Below are 19,607 nucleotides of genomic sequence, written 5' to 3'. Positions count from 1 at the left end.
ATGCGTTACTTCTTTGACCTAGTTTTTGTAAACCTTGAAGACAGGCAAATCTGTTTCAAATGTGAGCTGAACTATTTCTTCTATGATTTCTATTTCTGATTTTATAGATTATAAGGATATTCCTAGCCACTGATATTGGACGTATCTGATGAGGAGGTCACATGGTGTTGCCATGGCTATAGGGAATCAGTTACTGGAGAGCAGCTGGACACCTGCAGAATGTGTCGGACTTACTCTGTCCAGCAGAACATTTCTAAGCACAGAGCATCTCTAACTATCCAAAATGCCTAAGAAAAGTGACACTACGAGGAAATTAGAAGAAGGTGAGAATAAGATCAAGGAAACTGCAGTGTTATGATATTTGAAAAATTATTTGACTTGTTTAATCTGCATCGAAAGAACTATACTAAGGGATGCTGTGTGTTTTATTTGTTCTTTAGTGGGTATAGAGATTGATGGAGAAGTGGAGAGTGCAGAGGGTAGGTAGAATGTCTTTTGCTTCTGTTTGTGTTTTTGTGGTTGTATAACTTGTGTAACATTGATCTACTTAAAAATTTCCCCTAATGAATCTGTGTATAAGTCTTATTTCAAAGATGTGATATGAAGAATGTGTGGTTATTTTGCTCTCACGAGCACCTGAACCCACGTACATGACTGCATTTAGAGGATACCAATGCCAAAAGCAAAGGCAAGAAGAAGAAAGCACAAGCTGCAAAACGAGGCAAGGCAGACACCAGCGAGGACGGTGAGGATGAAGATGAAGACAACGAGCCCCCGCGAGGTCGGAGGGCGGGCAACAGGAAGAAAGCAGCCCAGAAGCAGGAGGAAGACGACAGTGATGATGACATTCCACCGAGGAGGTCCGCAGGAAACCGGAGGAGAGGCAAGCCAGGAGCGAACGGGGGTGAGAATGGGGAATCCAATAAGAGAAACAAGAGAGGAGGCAAGAAACAGAAAGGCAAGGGCAAGAACAAAGATGATGACAAAAGCAGTAAGAAGAAGAGCAGTAGGTATGATAGAAAACAACCTGAAACAGACTTTCCTGTTTTGTGTTGTGTATCTGCAAAAATAACTGTTTGTCTATCAAACAACTCACAATTTCTACTACTTATTAAAGGAGCAATATGCCTTTTTTAACCACACGTATGGTGCAATGTTTATGAGAGGAATTATTATTTTTAAGTGCAACTCACATGAGATTAAGAATAAAATTGCTTTGCAGTACAGGTCACCCACATGGGGCAGCCATGTTCGTCTTTGTGAATTTTGCATAAAAAATGAATGGAAAAGGCACAGAAATTCCCAAAAACAGATTTTTTGAATTAACAAAGACGTTTCAGCAAGTTCATACTGCTCACGTGGCATGGTGCCCCAGACTGCATGACCATGGGTTCCTCTCTGCGAATTAGGACCACTACCAGCACCACCTGAGCTTCTTATTTTAGTGCAAAAGCCAGAGATATAAAACGTGTTTTAAAATGATTCTGGTTGTAAAAATGATTCTGATCAAAGCAAAAATCCAACTCCCTCATTTTAATGCTGTCCCTGATTTCTGGAGCCTATGCCATCTGAAGTTTATTCGCAAAAGTATAACAAATGGAAACATGACCCATTTCACTTTACTGCAGATAATCAGAGGTGAACTCTTGTTTGAAACTGTTTGAAGGGCAAGGGTGAAAAAAAAACAAAAAACCTAGTGCACCTGGGGCCCCACTAGCGTACCAAAACCTATGAAGTAGTGATATAAGGACACTTCTTAAGACACATTATGCCCCCCACCCCCACGTCCAGCTACAGATAAAGTACAAAATCTCTGATACATGACGGCCACTAGACTCAGTATGATGGCTGTTTCATAGTTGGAGAAAATGGCAGATTGCTCCTTTAAGTAAGCGCTTACATAAGACTTTTAAGACTGGTATATGCAAATTAGATCTCTTCTGATTGACTGAGCTGAAGGACAGAGTTGAAAAGTTTTTATAAACTGAGCAGAGCAAACATGCTGCAGAGGGAATAGATAGAATTTTGCATATATTAAAAAAAAATAAATACAATTAGCTGTCTTTGCGGTATGAGCTGGAGAAGTCAGTAGAAATGTTTAAGTGTGTACATGCTACATCAAATTTAGTTTCTTTTTAAGGGAGGAAACATGCGTTTTCTAAACTATGATTCCTTTAAAAAATAATAATATTAAAAAATAAGTCAAGGACAGATTATAAGGCAAGGTCATTTGAACAATAAATCATATGCTAATAAGTAGAAACGTAGTAACAGCTTTTCAGTTTCCACTTAAAAATGGAAGAAAGCATGCATATCTGTAGATTCAGAGGGTTGGGGGTGCTTACCACAAGGTCATCTCTTACATTAATCAAAAGTTCAAGAGAGTTCAGAAGAAGCTGATCGCAAGACCTCAAAACTCACACTTAGAAAAGGGGATTTCTCTGCTTTCCTCTCTGCTATGTTCTGCAGATAAGTCCATTAATCGGAATACTTTGAAGTTGTGGTGGAGGAGGGTTTTTGAAAGAGTGCTTCACCTAAAAATTCAAATGTAGCTCAAACTAATCAAAGATAAATAGGCTAGTCAGCCTAACCCATGTACACTATCAGATATTAGCAAACAATATTTTGGAAAGTACGAAACATCATTTCCAAAAAAGTTTGGACACTTGGCCAAATGTAAATAAAAAAAAATGCAATGATGGGCAAATCATATAAACTCTATTTTAATTTATAATAGTAAAAAGACAATGTTTCAAATTTGTTTTTAGAAAAGTGTATGCCCATTTACAATTTGATGCCAGCAACATAAAAAAAAAAGACACAGAGGCATAATTACCACTATGTTGTGTCACCTCTCCTTTTAACAACAGCCTGTAAACATTTGGGAACTGAGAAAACCCAAAGCTGTCATTTTGAAAATGGAATTACCATTTCATATAGGTTTGCAGCCGCTCAACAGGACAGGGTCTCCATTATAGTGTTTTCAGTTTCATAATCCACCAATTGTTTTCTATTGGTGACAGTTCTTTTAGAATTAACCTGTGCCTTCACACCCACACCATATGCACTATTGCAGCCCCTTACCTTCACAGATGCAGGCTTTTGAACTGTGCACTTATAACAAGCCGGATATTCTCTCTTGCCATTAACCCAGGGCATGTGGCAGGAAAGAGTTAAAATTTAAAAAAAAGGTCTGGAAATGGGGTTTCTATTAACATTTTTTCTATAAAATGCAAATCTAAAGCTAAAGAAATAACACTCTGTCAAGCATGTTTCCCACAAGAAAATAGGTTTAGTACAGAATCCAAAACACATCCAGGCTGCTAGGTGTCAAACTGTTTGGGTTTTTTTTAAGTTAAAATTAATCATAGGTAAAAATGACTGATTGCTCCTTTAACTGGTCCCAATACATTATTCAGCAGTGCTGGTATTTGAATCAAATAATCTTTTAATAACTAAACCAATACCAGTATAACATTTACTAAGGCATCATTCTATAATTTTTCTAAAAGGTGGAGCCTGAATGTTAACACAGTAACCATCAGGCTTTAGGGTGAATTTTCCCTCATTATGCTGGTCTAGGACTGTGTTCCAATAGTAGGACCTCCCAAACTGGTCCCAGATCAGCATAAACATCTGCTCTCTTGTAATATTACTCATCACTCCTTCTTTCTTCATCCCTCCGTCCTCTGCAATGTCCAAGTGAGGACTCAAAGTCAGAGGGGGGGGAAGAGGAGGAGGAGTCCATGTCAGAGGGGGAGAGGGCCCGGCTGATGGAGGAGGTGGAGGAGAAGAAGAAGCTGATTGCAAACATTAGGAACAAGCCCTGGCGGATGAAGCGGAGACTCAAACACCTCAAGTACTGTGGAGGAGTGCATGCTTTGTTCATTCTTTGTACTTGTAACATTTTAAATCATACAAAATTTATATTGAACAAGGTCCCAAATCACGTTTACAATGGAATTATTACAAGTGACATGCATTATGCCTCTCATTATCATTTGCCTTGCTGTGCCAACCCGCACTACACTATAATTCTTTGAGTATTTCCCCAATAGCGAGTTGGTTTGCTTTAAGTATTTATTAACTGAGCATATGTCTTATCTGCTAGTGGAGGAATTAAACATTATATATGTGCTCCCAAACACAGTCAACTTCACCAAAAGAAATGCATAAGCATAAGATTACAGCCAAGTTTTAAAGCTGTTTTGTCATTTGCATTGTAGGTAAGATGTTCAATTTCTGTTTTTCATCTGTAGTTCATTTTCTCATTTTAAATCTATTCCTTCTGGAATTAAAATGTATGTTTCACTCATTTGCACAATTTCTCATTAGGGAAGCACAGTTGTTTGTGGATAAGTTTGAGGGAGCTTTGGGCAAAGGAAAGGGCAGAAAACTCTATGCCTACAAAGTCATGATGATGAAGGTATGGAAAAAAAACAACAATGTATATTATAAATTAAATTTTTTTTCTTTTTAATTGTTTGTTAAATTAGTTTTATATTCTTTTGCTAGAAATGGATCAAATTTCAGAGAGATTTTGATAATTTCAAGACCGCCTGTATACCCTGGGAACGGAAAATTAAAGAGGTTGAAAGTGAGTTGTTTGGATATATGTGGTGTGTTTCTGTTTGATCTTTGTGTTACTCAGTTTATGTGATGTGGTAAGTGATTCAGGGTGAAAGTCTGTTATATTTGGGACATGTATGGCTGTATTTCTATCAGTGCAAGGTTCTGCCGATGTGGTATAGATTTTGAATAATGGCATAGTTGCCATAAAATAGCACTGCTTTATATTCCCTTCTATTGCTTATCCATATAATAGAATGATTATGTTAGATATAACTACCTTATTTAGGCCTCAGGATAGTACCCCAGCTGGCCTCTGAGGAACAATTAGTAGTACATCATAATATTAATCTTTTGCTATTGGCAGAACCATGGGGAATTGGAGGGGGCCATAAGATAGTAGGCCACCTGTGCATCATTCAGTTGTGGGTAGAGCCATGTGAGGGTGGGGGGGTTCTTAACCAAAACCTACTTTTAGAGGGGCACCCCCCAAAAAAGGTTAATTTTCATAAATGTAGAACTTTGTCATAATATATCTGTAACAATTTAAACAAATATATTACATGTATTTCACTTTGGGGCTGGTTGTGGCAGGTATTTCCTGATTTAGGTAAACAATTTCCACAGTGATTTTGGTAGATTATAACCACTAGCATAACCATTAACTGCAGTACAAATCTAAAGAAACTTGGACACCAAACATGTTTTGGAAGATTGATTATATTTAGTTTCTGAGGCAGTGATGTTAATTAATTTTTGGCCAAATATTCCCATTGAAATGTTATTGTGAATAAAAAGACTGTGACTGAAGTAAAATGGTGGCATGAAGTTGTGGCTAGAGAGGATGGTGTCTAAAAGGGGACTTTTTTTAGTCTACCACTGAATTTTTACCGAAGATCGACTTTACAACCTGTTGAAAACAATAGGAAATGCATTTTTTTTCAACTTCACTCTAGGTCACTTTGGTTCTTCAGTCGCCTCATACTTCATCTTCCTGCGCTGGATGTATGGCATGAATCTTGTGCTCTTCAGTTTGACATTTGGCCTAGTTGTTATCCCAGAGGTCAGAAACCTTGATCCAGTTTGTTTACAGATAGAAGTATATGTCTATATTATATTGCTAATAAAAAAAATTTATCTTTTACATATAGGTTCTCATGGGCCTTCCCTATGGATCCATTCCTCGGAAAACTGTGCCTCGAGATGAACAGGACACTGCAATGGACTACTCTGTCCTTACGGATTTTAATGTAAAATATTCAATTTATGCATATTCAATTCTGCATGTACATTCTTTAAAAAATCAAGGTTCCTGCTTGGTCCATAGTTTGACAGCTTTAGAAAGAACCTTCAACTGTTGTAGAAATTTTATAAAATAAAAGTTTTTAAAACTTAATAAAAAATTACAAAATGTATTTTTAAATAGACAGATTTTTTCCATCTGAAGGAACAAATCAATCTAAAGAACCTCTAACAGTACCTGTATTTTTAAGAATGTATTAATCACATTCCTGCAATTTGTACGTTGTGTGCATTGCTGTATACAGTGTCACAGAATCTTTTTTGCTGAAGAATGTCTCAAACAATAATCCCTCTAACTGAGTTCTATTTTAACAGGGTTACTGCAAGTATTCGGTCCTTTTCTATGGCTACTATAATAACCAGAGAACCATTGGCTTCCTGAAGTTCCGTCTCCCTCTGTCCTACCTGATGGTGGGCATTGGGACCTTCGGGTATAGCCTGATGGTTGTGATCCGAACGTGAGTCTCTTGTTTCATCCATTGCTAGGTGCTCTAGAAATGGCATGAAATGTTACTTCAAACTGTGACATAATGTTAAACAGCTTAGTGTGTCTGTACTGTGGTATTTGATTTAGTCTAGTTTCCTTTCAGCTGCTTGAAAAATACATAGTATTTTGCATATTAAAGGAGCAATAAGCAAATTCATTCTTTGCATAACAATCATGCTGATGTTCTCAGACTTTGATACTTGTGTAAGTACTGTGGTGTAATTTTGTCACTTCAACTGCTGGAGAAGTTACTTTAAATGGACCTGGATTTAAGAGTTGTATTTTCTATTGACAGTGCTACTTAAAAATGTTGAGATTCAGATATATGGGGTTAATCATAACATTTTCTGTTATGAGATGTGGTGTATAGTTACTTTTTTAAAGTAGTTTTAAAGTGTGTGTTCCAGTACACATAGCAGTGATTATATTATTGTATATATATTTGATATTATTCACTAGTATCTTACTGCAATTTCCTGTTTCCACCTTAAATGCTTCATTAATTTCTTAAACAAATATATATTTGTTTATTATATATATAAATTTTGTTTTACATTTAATCCCACAAAAAAGAAAACCTTGCTTATTTTTGGTGTTTTTGGTTCTAAAAAATGACTTATTGCTCCTTTAAAGATAAATGTGTACTGATAATGATGATGGTGCTATATCATGTCTTTTCAGTAAAAGAAAAATCAGTTAGATTTAACCCTTTCATTGCTAGTCAGGCATAGGTTGCTTGCCACAGCTCAAAGTGGTTGTTTGTGCGGAAGAATGCGCTTCTGTTATCCTGCCAGCCAGAGTGGATTTCCAGAGGGTTTGTGAACGTAGTCCACTCTCGCCGTTAGGATGGCTAAAAACGCAGACGTGGGGGGCGGGGATGGCGAGGACAGTGAGTTCACCTTTGCCTGGAAGATGTTCACCAGCTGGGACTACCTCATCGGCAATGCAGAAACTGCTGACAACAAATATGCCTCCATCACCACCAGCTTCAAGGTATGTAGGGATACTCAGGGGTGATGTTGTACTCATGTGCGCGTGTGTGTTTGTTGCTCTGACCAGAGCTTTCAAACAAGAGTGTCTGTGTTAGGTCTTGACCAATAAGACATTTTTGTGGCAATTAAATTCTAATACATGTATAATACTGTTGTACACACAATTTGCCCAAACAATTGTAGACGCTCCTTTTAGTGAATTGAATTAAGAAAATTCAGTTATTTCATACATCATTAATTGCTGTTGTGTTCAACTGGGTACCCACATGTTAATTGAAAGAGCAAATCCAAGCATTGGCAGTGGGCATAAGTCCCCAAATACTGGACTGGAGATGTGGAACTGTGATTTCTGGAGTGACTGAACTCCAGTGAACAGTTGCATTTATGATCCAGAATTCAAATAAATAACAAACACACAAAGTTTACTACTAGTCTTTTAAAACACTTCTTATTTATGCATAAGAAAATGTTATTGTGAAGTAAAAAGGACTTTCTAACTAAGGTGAAAAGTGTTAACCATTTATATACTGCAGAGGTGCCACATTAGTATTCACAGTGTCATTCCATACCAGGCAAAATATACAAACCCCAATTCCAGAGAAAGTGGCACACTGTGCAAAATGTAAATACAAACAGAATGCAATGATGTGCTCAGAGATTCGGAAACTTTTAGAGGTAAAAATGGGGAGGGGTTCACCACCCTGTGAAAAGCTGCATGGGCAAATATTTCAACAATTCAAAAAGAAAATTTCTCAGCACAAATTAGCAAAGAAGCTGGTGATTTCTTAATCTTCAGCACATATTATTTATAGATTAAGAGAATCTTATATATGCAAGGGACAAGTCCAAAACCATTACTGTCTGACTGTGATCTTCAGGCCCTCAGGTGGCACTGCATTAAAAACAGATATGATTCAGTAGTGGAAATAACTACATGGGCTAAGAAACACCATTTACTATAACCATGGTTCACCACTGCATCCACAAATGCAAGTTAAAACATTTCCTGGGGTTTAACAAATAAAAATTTAGAATGTATGGATGCCACGGACTTGTTATAAGCCCAGAGTTTAAAAGCCAGCATTCATGATGGGATGGGGTGGCATTAGTGCATAGGCTTTGCACATCTGTAAAGGCACTGTTAAGGCTGAATGATACATTAAAGTTTGGAACAATATGCTGCCATGTAGAAGAATTTTTTGGGGAAACTTCTGCACTTATAATGGAGACACTGAGCTGTTGAGCAGCTTAAAACCTATAACAAACTAAAATGGGGAAACATTTGACTTTCAAAACTACAACAGTTGGTCTCCTCTGTTTCCAAACACTTAAAGCGTGTTCATGCAGCGTGGTAGATTTGCCCCCGTTCCAAATTGTTTTGGAACATGCTGTTGTCATCAAATAAAAATAGGCCAATACTTTTCAGAAAACATTTAAAATGTTGTCTTTGTATATTTTGTTATTGAAAATAAGGATAAATTATTTGCACACCATTGCATTTTTTTCTTTTTTCTTTTGTACTGTCCTAAATTTGTGGGAAATGGGGTTTGGTTGTATAATATATATTTGTATTGTATAAATATTTATTTGTAATAAATGTATATATTTGTAATAAATATTAACATGACCTCTTTGCTTTCACACTCCTTGTCCATTTTATCACAGACATCTATGGCTATTTTGTGTCTCATTTTCTGGTTGTACTTTCAGAGTAAGTTTGTGGATTTCCACAGTTTGTAAGACTCCTTATGCCTAAAATGTAATGGTCAAAAGCAGTAAACTTTTTGAAAACTATATGTAAACACTTTTATAGCTTTTAAGTGTCACCAATGAGTGTCTTTTTATACTGAAAAGCCAACCTGTGTGTTGCAGGAGTCTATAGTAGATGAACAAGAGAACCAAAAGGATGAGAACATTCACCTACGGAGGTTTCTTCGTGTTCTGGCCAACTTCCTCATCACCTGCACCCTTGGGGGCAGTGGCTACCTCATCTACTTTGTGGTCAAACGATCTCAAGAGTTTGCTAACATGGACAATCTAGGATGGTATGAGAAAAATGAGGTAATGTAGCATAACAGATATTCTAATTCAAGTTTCTAAATCTAAATCATAATGTTATGTTAAAAGCTTTAATTGGATTTATACAAGATATACAAGAGGTAGGTTAACATATTTATGTAAGCTTTTTTTTTTTTTTACCTCATTTATCCAAAATGGGTAAAATGAAAACACTGAATAATGTGCAAAATTGCACAGTAATTACATTTTGTTTACATCTGTCCTACACTCTCAGAAAAACAATCACTGTTGTGGTACCCTAAAGGGTATATTTCCAGAACTTTTTTGGTTAGGTGACATAATTGCTCCATTTCATATCCCATACTTATAATTGATTTTATTGTGCAGAGTACTTTAATGAAAGCATACAAATATTCTCTCTCTCTCCCTCTCATCCCGGAGAAGGAATGTGAAGAATATTTAGGAAACACAACTTTAAAACCATGCACTGTTGTACCTTTGAAGGTACATTCACACTGTTTAAAGCCTTGGTGACAATAATGTACCTGTACAGTAACTTTTTTTTTTTTTTAACAGTGTTGTGAAATCAGAGCAAGTGATGTAGGGCGTAGGGATGTTGGTTTATGTGTCTATTTAATTATCTGTTTAATTTAGATGTTTTACATATTTTAACAATCTGTTCTTTTACAATAAATTTCAGATGAACTGACATATAAATAGCACAATATGGCCAAATTAAGTAAATATAAAACATTTTCTTTGCTATTCTGCAAATATATAATACATTAAATTGATTTAATTATATTATGCAAATGTCATTTGAACAGCATTACCATACAGTAATACGACCTAGTCTAGTGTCAGACCTTCATAATAATATGGTATAAAATATAAATTTTAGAGATTTAACGATATATTTTAGTATATAAATAATTTTTTTAACTATAACCCAATAAATATGTATAAAATATGAATGGTGACTGTGTGATTGTGGATATTTTTCAGCTGGAGATCATCATGTCTCTGCTAGGACTGGTTGGCCCCATGCTGTTTGAAACCATTGCTGAGCTGGAGGAATATCACCCCCGCATCGCCCTCAAGTGGCAACTTGGTCGCATTTTCGCTCTTTTCCTGGGGAATCTCTACACCTTCCTACTGGCTCTGTTTGATGAGGTTAATGCAAAAGTAAGGAAATGCACCATGGCATTAGGCACTTTATTAGTTAGCTAATGCTAATATACATTAAACGATCACTGGATTAGGAACACTTACCTGGTATCTACCTTGCAGCTCCACTGACCATACAGAAGCACTTTGTAGTTCTGCAAATACAGACTGTAGTCCACTTGTTACTCTGCATACTTTCACATCTCCTAATGGTTACAGAACCAGGAGCCATCAGTCAATAGCATTCACTGAGAGAAACGGCCCTGACCCCACACCCAAACTGTTAAAATCCCTCCCATATCAAAACATGGGCCCAAAAATACCTCTCTTTTTCCTCGCGACTTTCACATTTCCGCTCACACCTAAAATGTTAAAACAGCAGTTACTGAGGGCTTTAAAAACTTTAGCTGCACTGCTGTGTCTGATCCACTTATACTAGCACAACACACACTAACACACCACCACCACATGTGTCACTGCAGCACTGAGAATGATCCACCACTAAATTCATAGTTGCTCTCTCACTAATCTAAATAAGAGATCATATATGAAGCTTTTATTACCCCAAATGCTTGACACAAATGACAGAATGCTGGCCTAAACGGGTTAGGGTTAGGGTTAAGGTTAGGGTTTGCAGATGGCAGAACAGATGGAAACCATTGTATAGAACAATAGTATTTCATAGTAGGAGAGATTACTAATTTACCCAGAATACAACATAAAACCTGAAAGTGGAATGGGATGAGTGAGACCCAATGTACATCACAATGATCTTTTACACATTAGGTGCCTGGTTAGATTACCTGATGATGATGATACGATGGTTTCACCAACCAGACAGGTAATGTGAAGCCAGTAAACAAGGTCAACCAAAGAAATCCAGTCCCACTGATTCAGAGATAGCGGAGTGCACTGCAGAGGAACTCATCACTGTTTCCCAGCTCAGAACTTAGAAGATAACCTTTACTATGATGAAAGCTTAGAAACGTTGACCACTCCTGTAGAAGAGAATGCAGCTTTATGGAACAAAACTGGACTTTAAAAACACTGTCTAAACTCTTTGTACCTGTAAAGAACATATTTTCTGAGAGTGTAGTTGTTAGTGTGTGTGAGTGTATGGTGCCCTGTAATGGACTGGTGACATGCTGAGAGTGTGCTCCTGTCATGCACCCAGTGATACCAGGTAGGCTCTGGACTATAGATAAAACAGTTATAGAAAATTATGTATTAAGTAATTGATAATTATATAATATGCCAGTCAATTATTTCTTTTTATTCAAGTTTGAAATTTTCAAACATAGAATGGAAGGTACTATTTCAATGTGTGTGACGTGTAACTTATTCTCCCTTCTGCCTGCCAATAACCCCCTGATTATCACTTGACTGGATGGATTTTTGCTTAGCATATCTGATTAGGTCCCTAAATAGTGGGAATAAAAGTAAAAAACATATTAATTCCAAGGCTTTTAGAGAAAAATAACTCCACTCTCTGCCATATTTTTTCGGCTAGACAGCTCATAATTTGGCTAATAACAGCTGTTTGCTGTAAGTCATTTGTTAAATATCCTTCAAGTGGTTTTAGTAATTTTCACATTATTTTCCATCTATGAATATGCTAGCTTTCCAGTTTTCATACTAGTGTATGTTAGTTGCACTTGTGTATGGTTTTTGCTTAAGAGAAACATGTAAGCTTTGCTAAACAGTCAGAAAGTCAAGAAAACCCTATTCACCATTGCTATTATCGTGAGACTGTGGCTACTGCAAGGTGAGGACACTTTTTTTTCTGATAATGAATTACCCTACCTGTAGTTATAATAAATGGTATCATTTTCTGATGGTGGTAGACTGTATGTACTATGGTAGGTTATTTCATCAGGGACAAGCCAATATTTGTTAGTACACTTTGAAATTTGAAAAGTGGTTTTGGTTTAAAATCAGGTCAATAAGGAACCTATTTTCATTAACACAAGTGAAAAGACCCACACCAGGTTATTATAAACACTTAACATTTATACACTGATCCCAGTTCCCTGTCCTTGTTTCATAAGCATGTATCATATCCCTCAGAGCAGGGGTACTCAGACTTTACATGGTGGTACCTGAAGCAGCAAGTAGTGGTATGCCAGATGACCTCGAAAAAAATAAATTACTTCTTAACTAAAGAATTCATTATTAACTGAAAATCTGAAACTAAAAAAAATGTTCAAAACACTGTTTAACAGCGCCATGCCTCCTTCACCTACTGATACCAGTGCTGAGAGCCGCTGTGAGCACCTGCTCCATGTACTGCCCTTTTTTCACCTATAGTCTATTAAAGCACATATTATATTGATCTATCTTCACTTTTTTATTTCTTTCAAAATGTATATGTTCTCATAGTTGAATTTAAAACATAAAGTTTAGGCCTAATTATTTGTATGCGCTCTATAATGCAAATGACATATATTCACGAAAGACATTCATAGGATTGATAGGTGGTACTTGGTCTAAAACGTTTGAGAACCACTGTCTTAGAGGGATAGGGCTGCCACATCCAGTGTCAATATTGGTACATTTAATGATTGTATTGTAATGAGAAGAGTTGAAGGAATTGACTGACTGCTCCTTTGATGTAATGTGCATGTTTGTTTTTGTCCCTAAGCTGGAGGAAGAAAAATCCATAAAAAATGCCAGCATTTGGTTCCTGAAAGAGTATTATGCCAATTTCACCGCCCTTAACCCCAACGAGACTGGTACACCTCCCCCTATAGACCCTGCCGATGCCATCCGAGGTCCATGCTGGGAGACAACAGTGGGAATAGTAATGATCATCTATATTATTTATTATCATTTGCTGTATTTTGCTGACCATTTAGGCATTTTTTTAGAAAAGCAGCTTGAATCAGATTTTTTTGCCATATCCAACTTGAGCAGGCTGGATTTCCCAAAGTGTGAATGCTGGAAAAAAAACAAGTAAAATTCTACTTTTACAAATGGAATTGAGGTACATTTGTAGATGCTTTTGAAACGGATGTGGATTTCATTATTTGCAACTTGTGGTCACCCAAAATTAGATTCAGCCATAAATCTGATTTGCTTGCAAGGTGAGCAAAGCATTAGATTTGTTTGAAAAATTGCTCTGGAGAATATGCACTTTTTGGGTTTTATCAGACATCTTATTAGAAGAAACTGATGATTAAACTGATGTCTAATATCACTAATGTCCCTTAATGATCTAAGGTATGAAATATGGTCAAAAAAGTCTCCTGAAATTTTGATATAATAAATATTTAAAGCATTTAATATTGGTACAATTTTCAGTATCAATATCAAAATGAAAATGTAATATTCAAAATGTCAGTGTAATCCTAAATCTGATTGGCTGTTGGCCCTGCCCTTGGATGACTGACAGGCGGGGATATCTATGGAAATGAAAATGCAGTCTTCTCAGTTTGTATTTTCACAAGCATTTTGACACAGGCTGAGCACAGTAGGAGGTGATCATTATTGCAAAGCAGAGAGGCACTTTTTCCCCTATAAGATATTCATTTTGCCATCATTCGTTGCATGGGGGTGAATTTGAAAATTACAATATTTCAGACATACTGTCACTGAGTGCAAATGCATATTAGGTGAATAACATTTTAATGATCATTTTGACAAAAATGTTGCTTGGTGAAACATGACACATGTTAATTAAAATTATGACATACATTTACATGTAACTGAAGATACTCATAAAGCATTAAAATCTCAGTGTAAATGCAGTATCAGTTGAAGTCTGAATTTTAATTTTTTGAGCTCAAACATGTATGAGTGGAACATGCCGTTTTGCTTTGATAATAAATAACTCTTTCTTTCTTGGCTTTGTCTGAGTTTGAAAAGGAAATGTCTTCATATTGCTATACTTTCAATGTTAGATTTATCCTCGTTCCTCCCAGATCTTTTACATTAATACAGTAAGCGAATGGAATAGGAGGAATTAAGATAGCTTCAAATATTCTACCACAGGAAAATGGCACACTCAGTTGGAAATGGCATGTTAAAAATCATGTTGAAGTGGAAGGTTGGTCTAAAGTTCTCCTCTACCTCCCCCAACAGGAATTTGTAAAGCTGACAATCTCAGATATCCAGGTGACATACCTGACAATACTCATTGGAGACTTCCTGAGGGCGATGATTGTACGTTTTCTGAACTACTGCTGGTGCTGGGACCTGGAGGCAGGCTGGGTAAGTGATCCAAACAGCCTCACATTATTTAAAGATTACCAGGTTTTAATTATGAAATGTTCTATCTGTGCCCAGCCCTCCTATGGTGAGTTTGACATCAGCGGTAATGTCCTGGGTTTAGTCTTCAATCAAGGGATGATCTGGTAGGATATAAACCCAAATACACAAAGCACACCTCACTCTCATTATTGTAATGATCGTGTACTGTGTACTTATATGGTTTTATTTGGGTGAACCATAGTCATAATAGCACAGGTCTAAAGAGTTTACTGTTAATTTACTTCTTCTGTTTAGTCCATTTTTGCAGTTGATGACTAACCGAAGACTTTGATGAGTGTCTTTCCTGGTCTTCTTCTATAACTTTAATACAGTCATTATATATTATACATGCCATACATGCTAAATGGGGTTTAAATCAACCCTGACCTGGACAATTAATGGAAAAACAAAAAAGCCAGAGAGAAAGTCAAGTGCACTTTCAGAGAAAATGGTACAGAAAGAATGTATGGAAAACTGTCACTGTGGTGGTACCCTCAGAGGAACATATTCAGTACTTTGTGTGTGTGTATGTGTGTGTGTTTGTGTGTTAGGATGGGTGCATTTTATGCTCCTGGTCTAGTGGGTATCAACGTTCTTCGTCTTCTCAGCTCCATGTACTACCAGTGCTGGGCCGTTATGGCCTGCAATGTGCCTCATGAGAGAGTTTTCAAAGCTTCCAAATCCAACAACTTCTACATGGGCCTTCTCCTTCTCATCCTCTTCCTCAGTCTGCTGCCTGTCGTCTATACGATCATGTCACTTCCACCCTCCTTCGACTGTGGGCCCTTTAGGTAATCACATGCATGTACAGACAAAAATAAATATTTGGGAATGCTCGTCATTTTAATAATTGATATTACTGCTTTATTTAATAACATTTATACATACTGTAAACTAAATACTAGCAAAAGTCAATAAATCATATTATAATGACTTTGTTTATGTATGTTTAATGATTTTATCGAATATTGATCCCACACTTCTGAACAGCAGAGTATATATCTTCTTCATAATAAAACAGTAACGTATGTCCCTTCTCACAGTGGCAAGGAGCGAATGTTTGATGTGATTATAGAGACCATTGAGCTCGATTTGCCTTCATTTTTGGGAACGCTGTTCAGCTATGCAGCCAACCCTGGCCTCATTATCCCTGCCATTCTACTCATGGTGTGAGCTACACAATTCTGTTTTTTTTGGGAGGGTTTGGTTTGGTTTACATTCTAGATTTAAAAATGTCTCAAATATTGACTCTATGCAACTGTATTTTTATTTATTTATTTATTTATTTTTCAGTTTGGCTATTTACTATCTCAACTCCGTGTCAGAGGCCTACAAGAATGCAAACAATGAACTGAAGAAGAAAATGCAGATGGTAAGTTAAAACCACATATTTGAGGCAGAGGACATCTTTGTATAATCTCTGCATTTCAAATTAAATAAACACCTCCACATTTTGTACCTTGTATGAATCTTAAATGCTTTATAAATGAATTTGGAACCATGTTAGAATAAATACACTTATAAAGGGTCATACATGATTTATAATCTGTTTATTAATGGTTATTCATTAATTTGTGAACACATTACACATATCACATAGATAGAAAGGGTAACAGTGACCTTTCATTTGCCAAATAGTGACCTTACATATTACAAAGTGACCTTGGCTGTATTACAAAGTGGTGTGTTATAATATAATATGTAATTACTTAAGAGCAATTATTGCAATTAGCATATGGCAGGTACACTGCCTGGTGAAAAAATAAAAAATAAATAATGAAAGTTGCACACTAATATCCTACAGTCAAAGCAGTGACACTATTGGAGTGGTGCCTCAGTATAGTATAATGCATAACACAGTATACATAATGCTTATAATGCATGGCATAATCTATGTATAATGACAATGAAGCATTTATAAGCTTGTTATACTTTTTGACATAAATTGCCTTAGCCTTGTGATGGACTGGTGCTCTGTCTAGGGTGTGTTCCTTCTTTTGCACCAAGTAATTCCAGATAGGCCCTGGACCCACTGTGACCCTGCTCACGATGGAGCAGTTACAGAACATGAACAAATGAATTAATATACTGCCTTAAATGAATTTATAAAGTCTTATGGATACAGGATTCATAGAAAGTGTTGCCCTAATTATTGCAAAATGGTAAATGGAAGTCCAATCCTGTTCTTAGGCGAGAGATGAGGAGAAGAACAGGCGAAATAACAAAGATAGCACCAATCAAGTGATGAAGGATTTGGAGGACTTACTACCCAACCGTGCAAATGTTCCCCATCAAGAAGAAAAGAAAGGTTTGCAGTAATACACTCTTAGAGTTGTACAATATGATGTTTGTGGTTTTATGCCTTTTCACATTCTGTTTTGGCCAAAATCTATATCTTGAAGTAGTGGTCTTCAAATCAGATCTTTAATCCAGGTTCCGGGACTTTACAGTGGCCAGCCAATATGACACTATACCTGGTGTTTTAGGAAAATGGTTGCATTATCATGCCAGTCGAATAGGGGGCAATAGAACCTTTTTAAGAGAAACATCAAAACACCAAAAACAATGAGAGAAGCATAGAGGTTTAATTTAAAATCACTCCATGCTCCCCATGCAGTGCACTACACAAGTCATGAAATTATTAAATCTAGATTTTAACAGTGCATTATAAATTTCTAATACAATATCATTTCTATTTATGTGTGGGAATCTGAAATCTAGTGCTATCTACATGTATACATTGTAGTTTTATGACTTGTATAGGAAATAAGGAGCTATTTGAATTTAAGACAGAGAAAGTTATATGTGACATCAGCATTTTCGAATAGCATTGTTTTTCCCAAAAACACGACACCCCTGACAACGGCGTTTCAAAAATCTCCACCTACAGCACAGTTTTAATGTAGATGGGAGGTCAACAAACAGAGAAAACCCTCTATTTTTAAAGATATTCTCATACATGTGGACAGGGCCATAGCTGAATCCCAGCTGGCCATTTGGAAATCCCGGTCTGGAACCTTGATCCAAAGTCCAGATTTGAAACCCACTTAATATTAATAAACTTAACAAAATATTACATAAAGTGACCATAAAGCAAATGTTCATGTTATTTAAATGAATTTAATATGCTTCATAAGCAGGAGACAAGGCAGGATACAGATTGGCGTATACAATGCAAACCATATATATGCAAAACAATACATGAGGCACATGGCAAAAAAAAAAAACCTGAGAGAGTTCATTGTCTTCTGGTGACCGAGCTCTCTCTGGTTAAACAGATGACCAGGCCGGATAAAGAGAGGAAGAGGGAAACCAAAAAAAACAAACTGCTTATTGCTATTTATGTATTTGTTTCCTAATTCCAACTTTTCTCTCTGCACCTCAGACAAGCCTGAAGAAAAGAAAGCTAAAGTGAAACCGGGAGCAGCAGGAAATGGTGTGAACCTGCAGAAGGACGTATCATTAGCCTCAGCCAATCCTAATGCTCGTGGGCCAGTGACCCAAGCCCCAGGCCCCAGAGCACCAGGACCTGGCCCAGGGGCTGGACCAGGCAGGGGCCAAGGACAATCACCCAGGCGCTAGAGCTCTACTAGCAGATGATTTAACATAATGCAGTTAATCAAACCTCGAGAATAAAATACAGACATGGATGTTGTAAGCACAGGTTAAAAGAGCTATTAGTCACTTTTATTACTGTACTAACAATATTTGTGAAAGTGATTTATTTCCCGATCCAGTGTTGCTTGTTTGTCTCTAAATGAACCAGTTTATGCCCCATAGAGGGGTCCCACACAAGGGGATCATGTTAAAACGGGTTTAATGCAGTATTTTTAATAAAAGCCAATATGTGTCAGTATATTGCCTGTTCCAAACATGATGAAAATTTCTTCTGGAAAATGGCCAATTGATCATTAAAACTGCATATAATATGTTGTATTAATTGTTAATATGACTCAAAGTAAATATTTGAAACAAAATTACAAACATCCATGATTTTAATATATATATATATATATTATCAGCATCGTATGACATGTATATTTTAATAAATGAATACAGTGATTATTGTATTTAGATGTTTGTTAGAAATATTAGTGTTTGTTCTGTGATTTATTTTTTAAATGAATTTGAAACATTCAAACACTTTTGTATGTACATGTTTATTTTTGAACAGCCGAGATAATAGATTAATATTATGATATCTACTACCCAATGCAGATGCTTTGAGAATGTGTTCAATTTAGTTTAAATTACACACTGGAATCAAGTATCAAATATATAATGACCATGTGTTTCTATTCCTATGTTATTCCTATGTCCTTTTTTTCCCAAGCACTGAATCTCTATGGTTCGCTTAAGACATTTTAGCCTGGATATTAACCCTGGCACAAACTACAGAAACATCACACTTATTAGTTGGTTGTCTGGCATTTTTACTTCACAGTAACAATATTTGTTTAACAGCTGAAGATTCTGACTTCATGAAATATGACTCAGTCTAATTAAATTATTATAATTAATAGCAAGGTTTTTTCTTGATCAAGTAAAATGTAAAAATCAAGTAAATTGCTTGGAATGAGGCAATTTATGGAATCATGAAAAATAAATAAATAAATAAATAAACACAATTAGTAAGTATGACTTGTATGGAGCCCCTAAGGTGACATGGTGGGTTTATTTTGCAAGCCATGGCCACTATATAATATTTTGAGGCCACAGAATAATATATTAAGGCCACAAAAAAGTATTTTGAGGCAACAAAATAATATATTGAGGCCACAAGATAGTATTTTGAGGCCTCAAAATAATATATTAAGGCACGA

General features: G+C 36.3%; 1 protein-coding gene across 1 annotated transcript; it reads left to right on the top strand.

The window, feature by feature from the left end:
- Positions 1 to 283: 283 nt before the first annotated feature.
- Positions 284 to 18,764, top strand: tmc2a (transmembrane channel-like 2a). Its single transcript, XM_066661262.1, has 20 exons — positions 284 to 323; positions 441 to 479; positions 665 to 1,010; positions 3,704 to 3,859; positions 4,336 to 4,426; positions 4,516 to 4,597; positions 5,526 to 5,632; positions 5,721 to 5,819; positions 6,187 to 6,329; positions 7,204 to 7,351; positions 9,223 to 9,411; positions 10,375 to 10,554; positions 13,178 to 13,336; positions 14,617 to 14,745; positions 14,821 to 14,888; positions 15,336 to 15,575; positions 15,828 to 15,953; positions 16,078 to 16,156; positions 16,975 to 17,092; positions 18,170 to 18,764. The coding sequence occupies exons 1-20, from the start codon at positions 284 to 286 to the stop codon at positions 18,364 to 18,366; spliced, it is 2,736 nt and encodes a 911-aa protein (XP_066517359.1). The 3' UTR covers positions 18,367 to 18,764.
- The last annotated feature ends 843 nt before the right edge of the window (positions 18,765 to 19,607 follow it).

The sequence above is a fragment of the Hoplias malabaricus genome, chromosome 2, assembly GCF_029633855.1.
Source record: "Hoplias malabaricus isolate fHopMal1 chromosome 2, fHopMal1.hap1, whole genome shotgun sequence".
Classification (NCBI taxonomy): Eukaryota; Metazoa; Chordata; class Actinopteri; order Characiformes; family Erythrinidae; genus Hoplias; species Hoplias malabaricus.
This window is presented reverse-complemented; position numbering and strand designations above follow the sequence as displayed.

Bases quoted from the DNA above. Each gene is read 5' to 3' on its own strand.
- tmc2a (XM_066661262.1), top strand. From the start codon at position 284: ATGCCTAAGAAAAGTGACACTACGAGGAAATTAGAAGAAG. The intron at 13,337-14,616 runs GTAATGATCATC...CTCCCCCAACAG, and splicing joins GGGAGACAACAGTGGGAATA to GAATTTGTAAAGCTGACAAT. The intron at 14,889-15,335 runs GTAGGATATAAA...TTTGTGTGTTAG, and splicing joins TTCAATCAAGGGATGATCTG to GATGGGTGCATTTTATGCTC.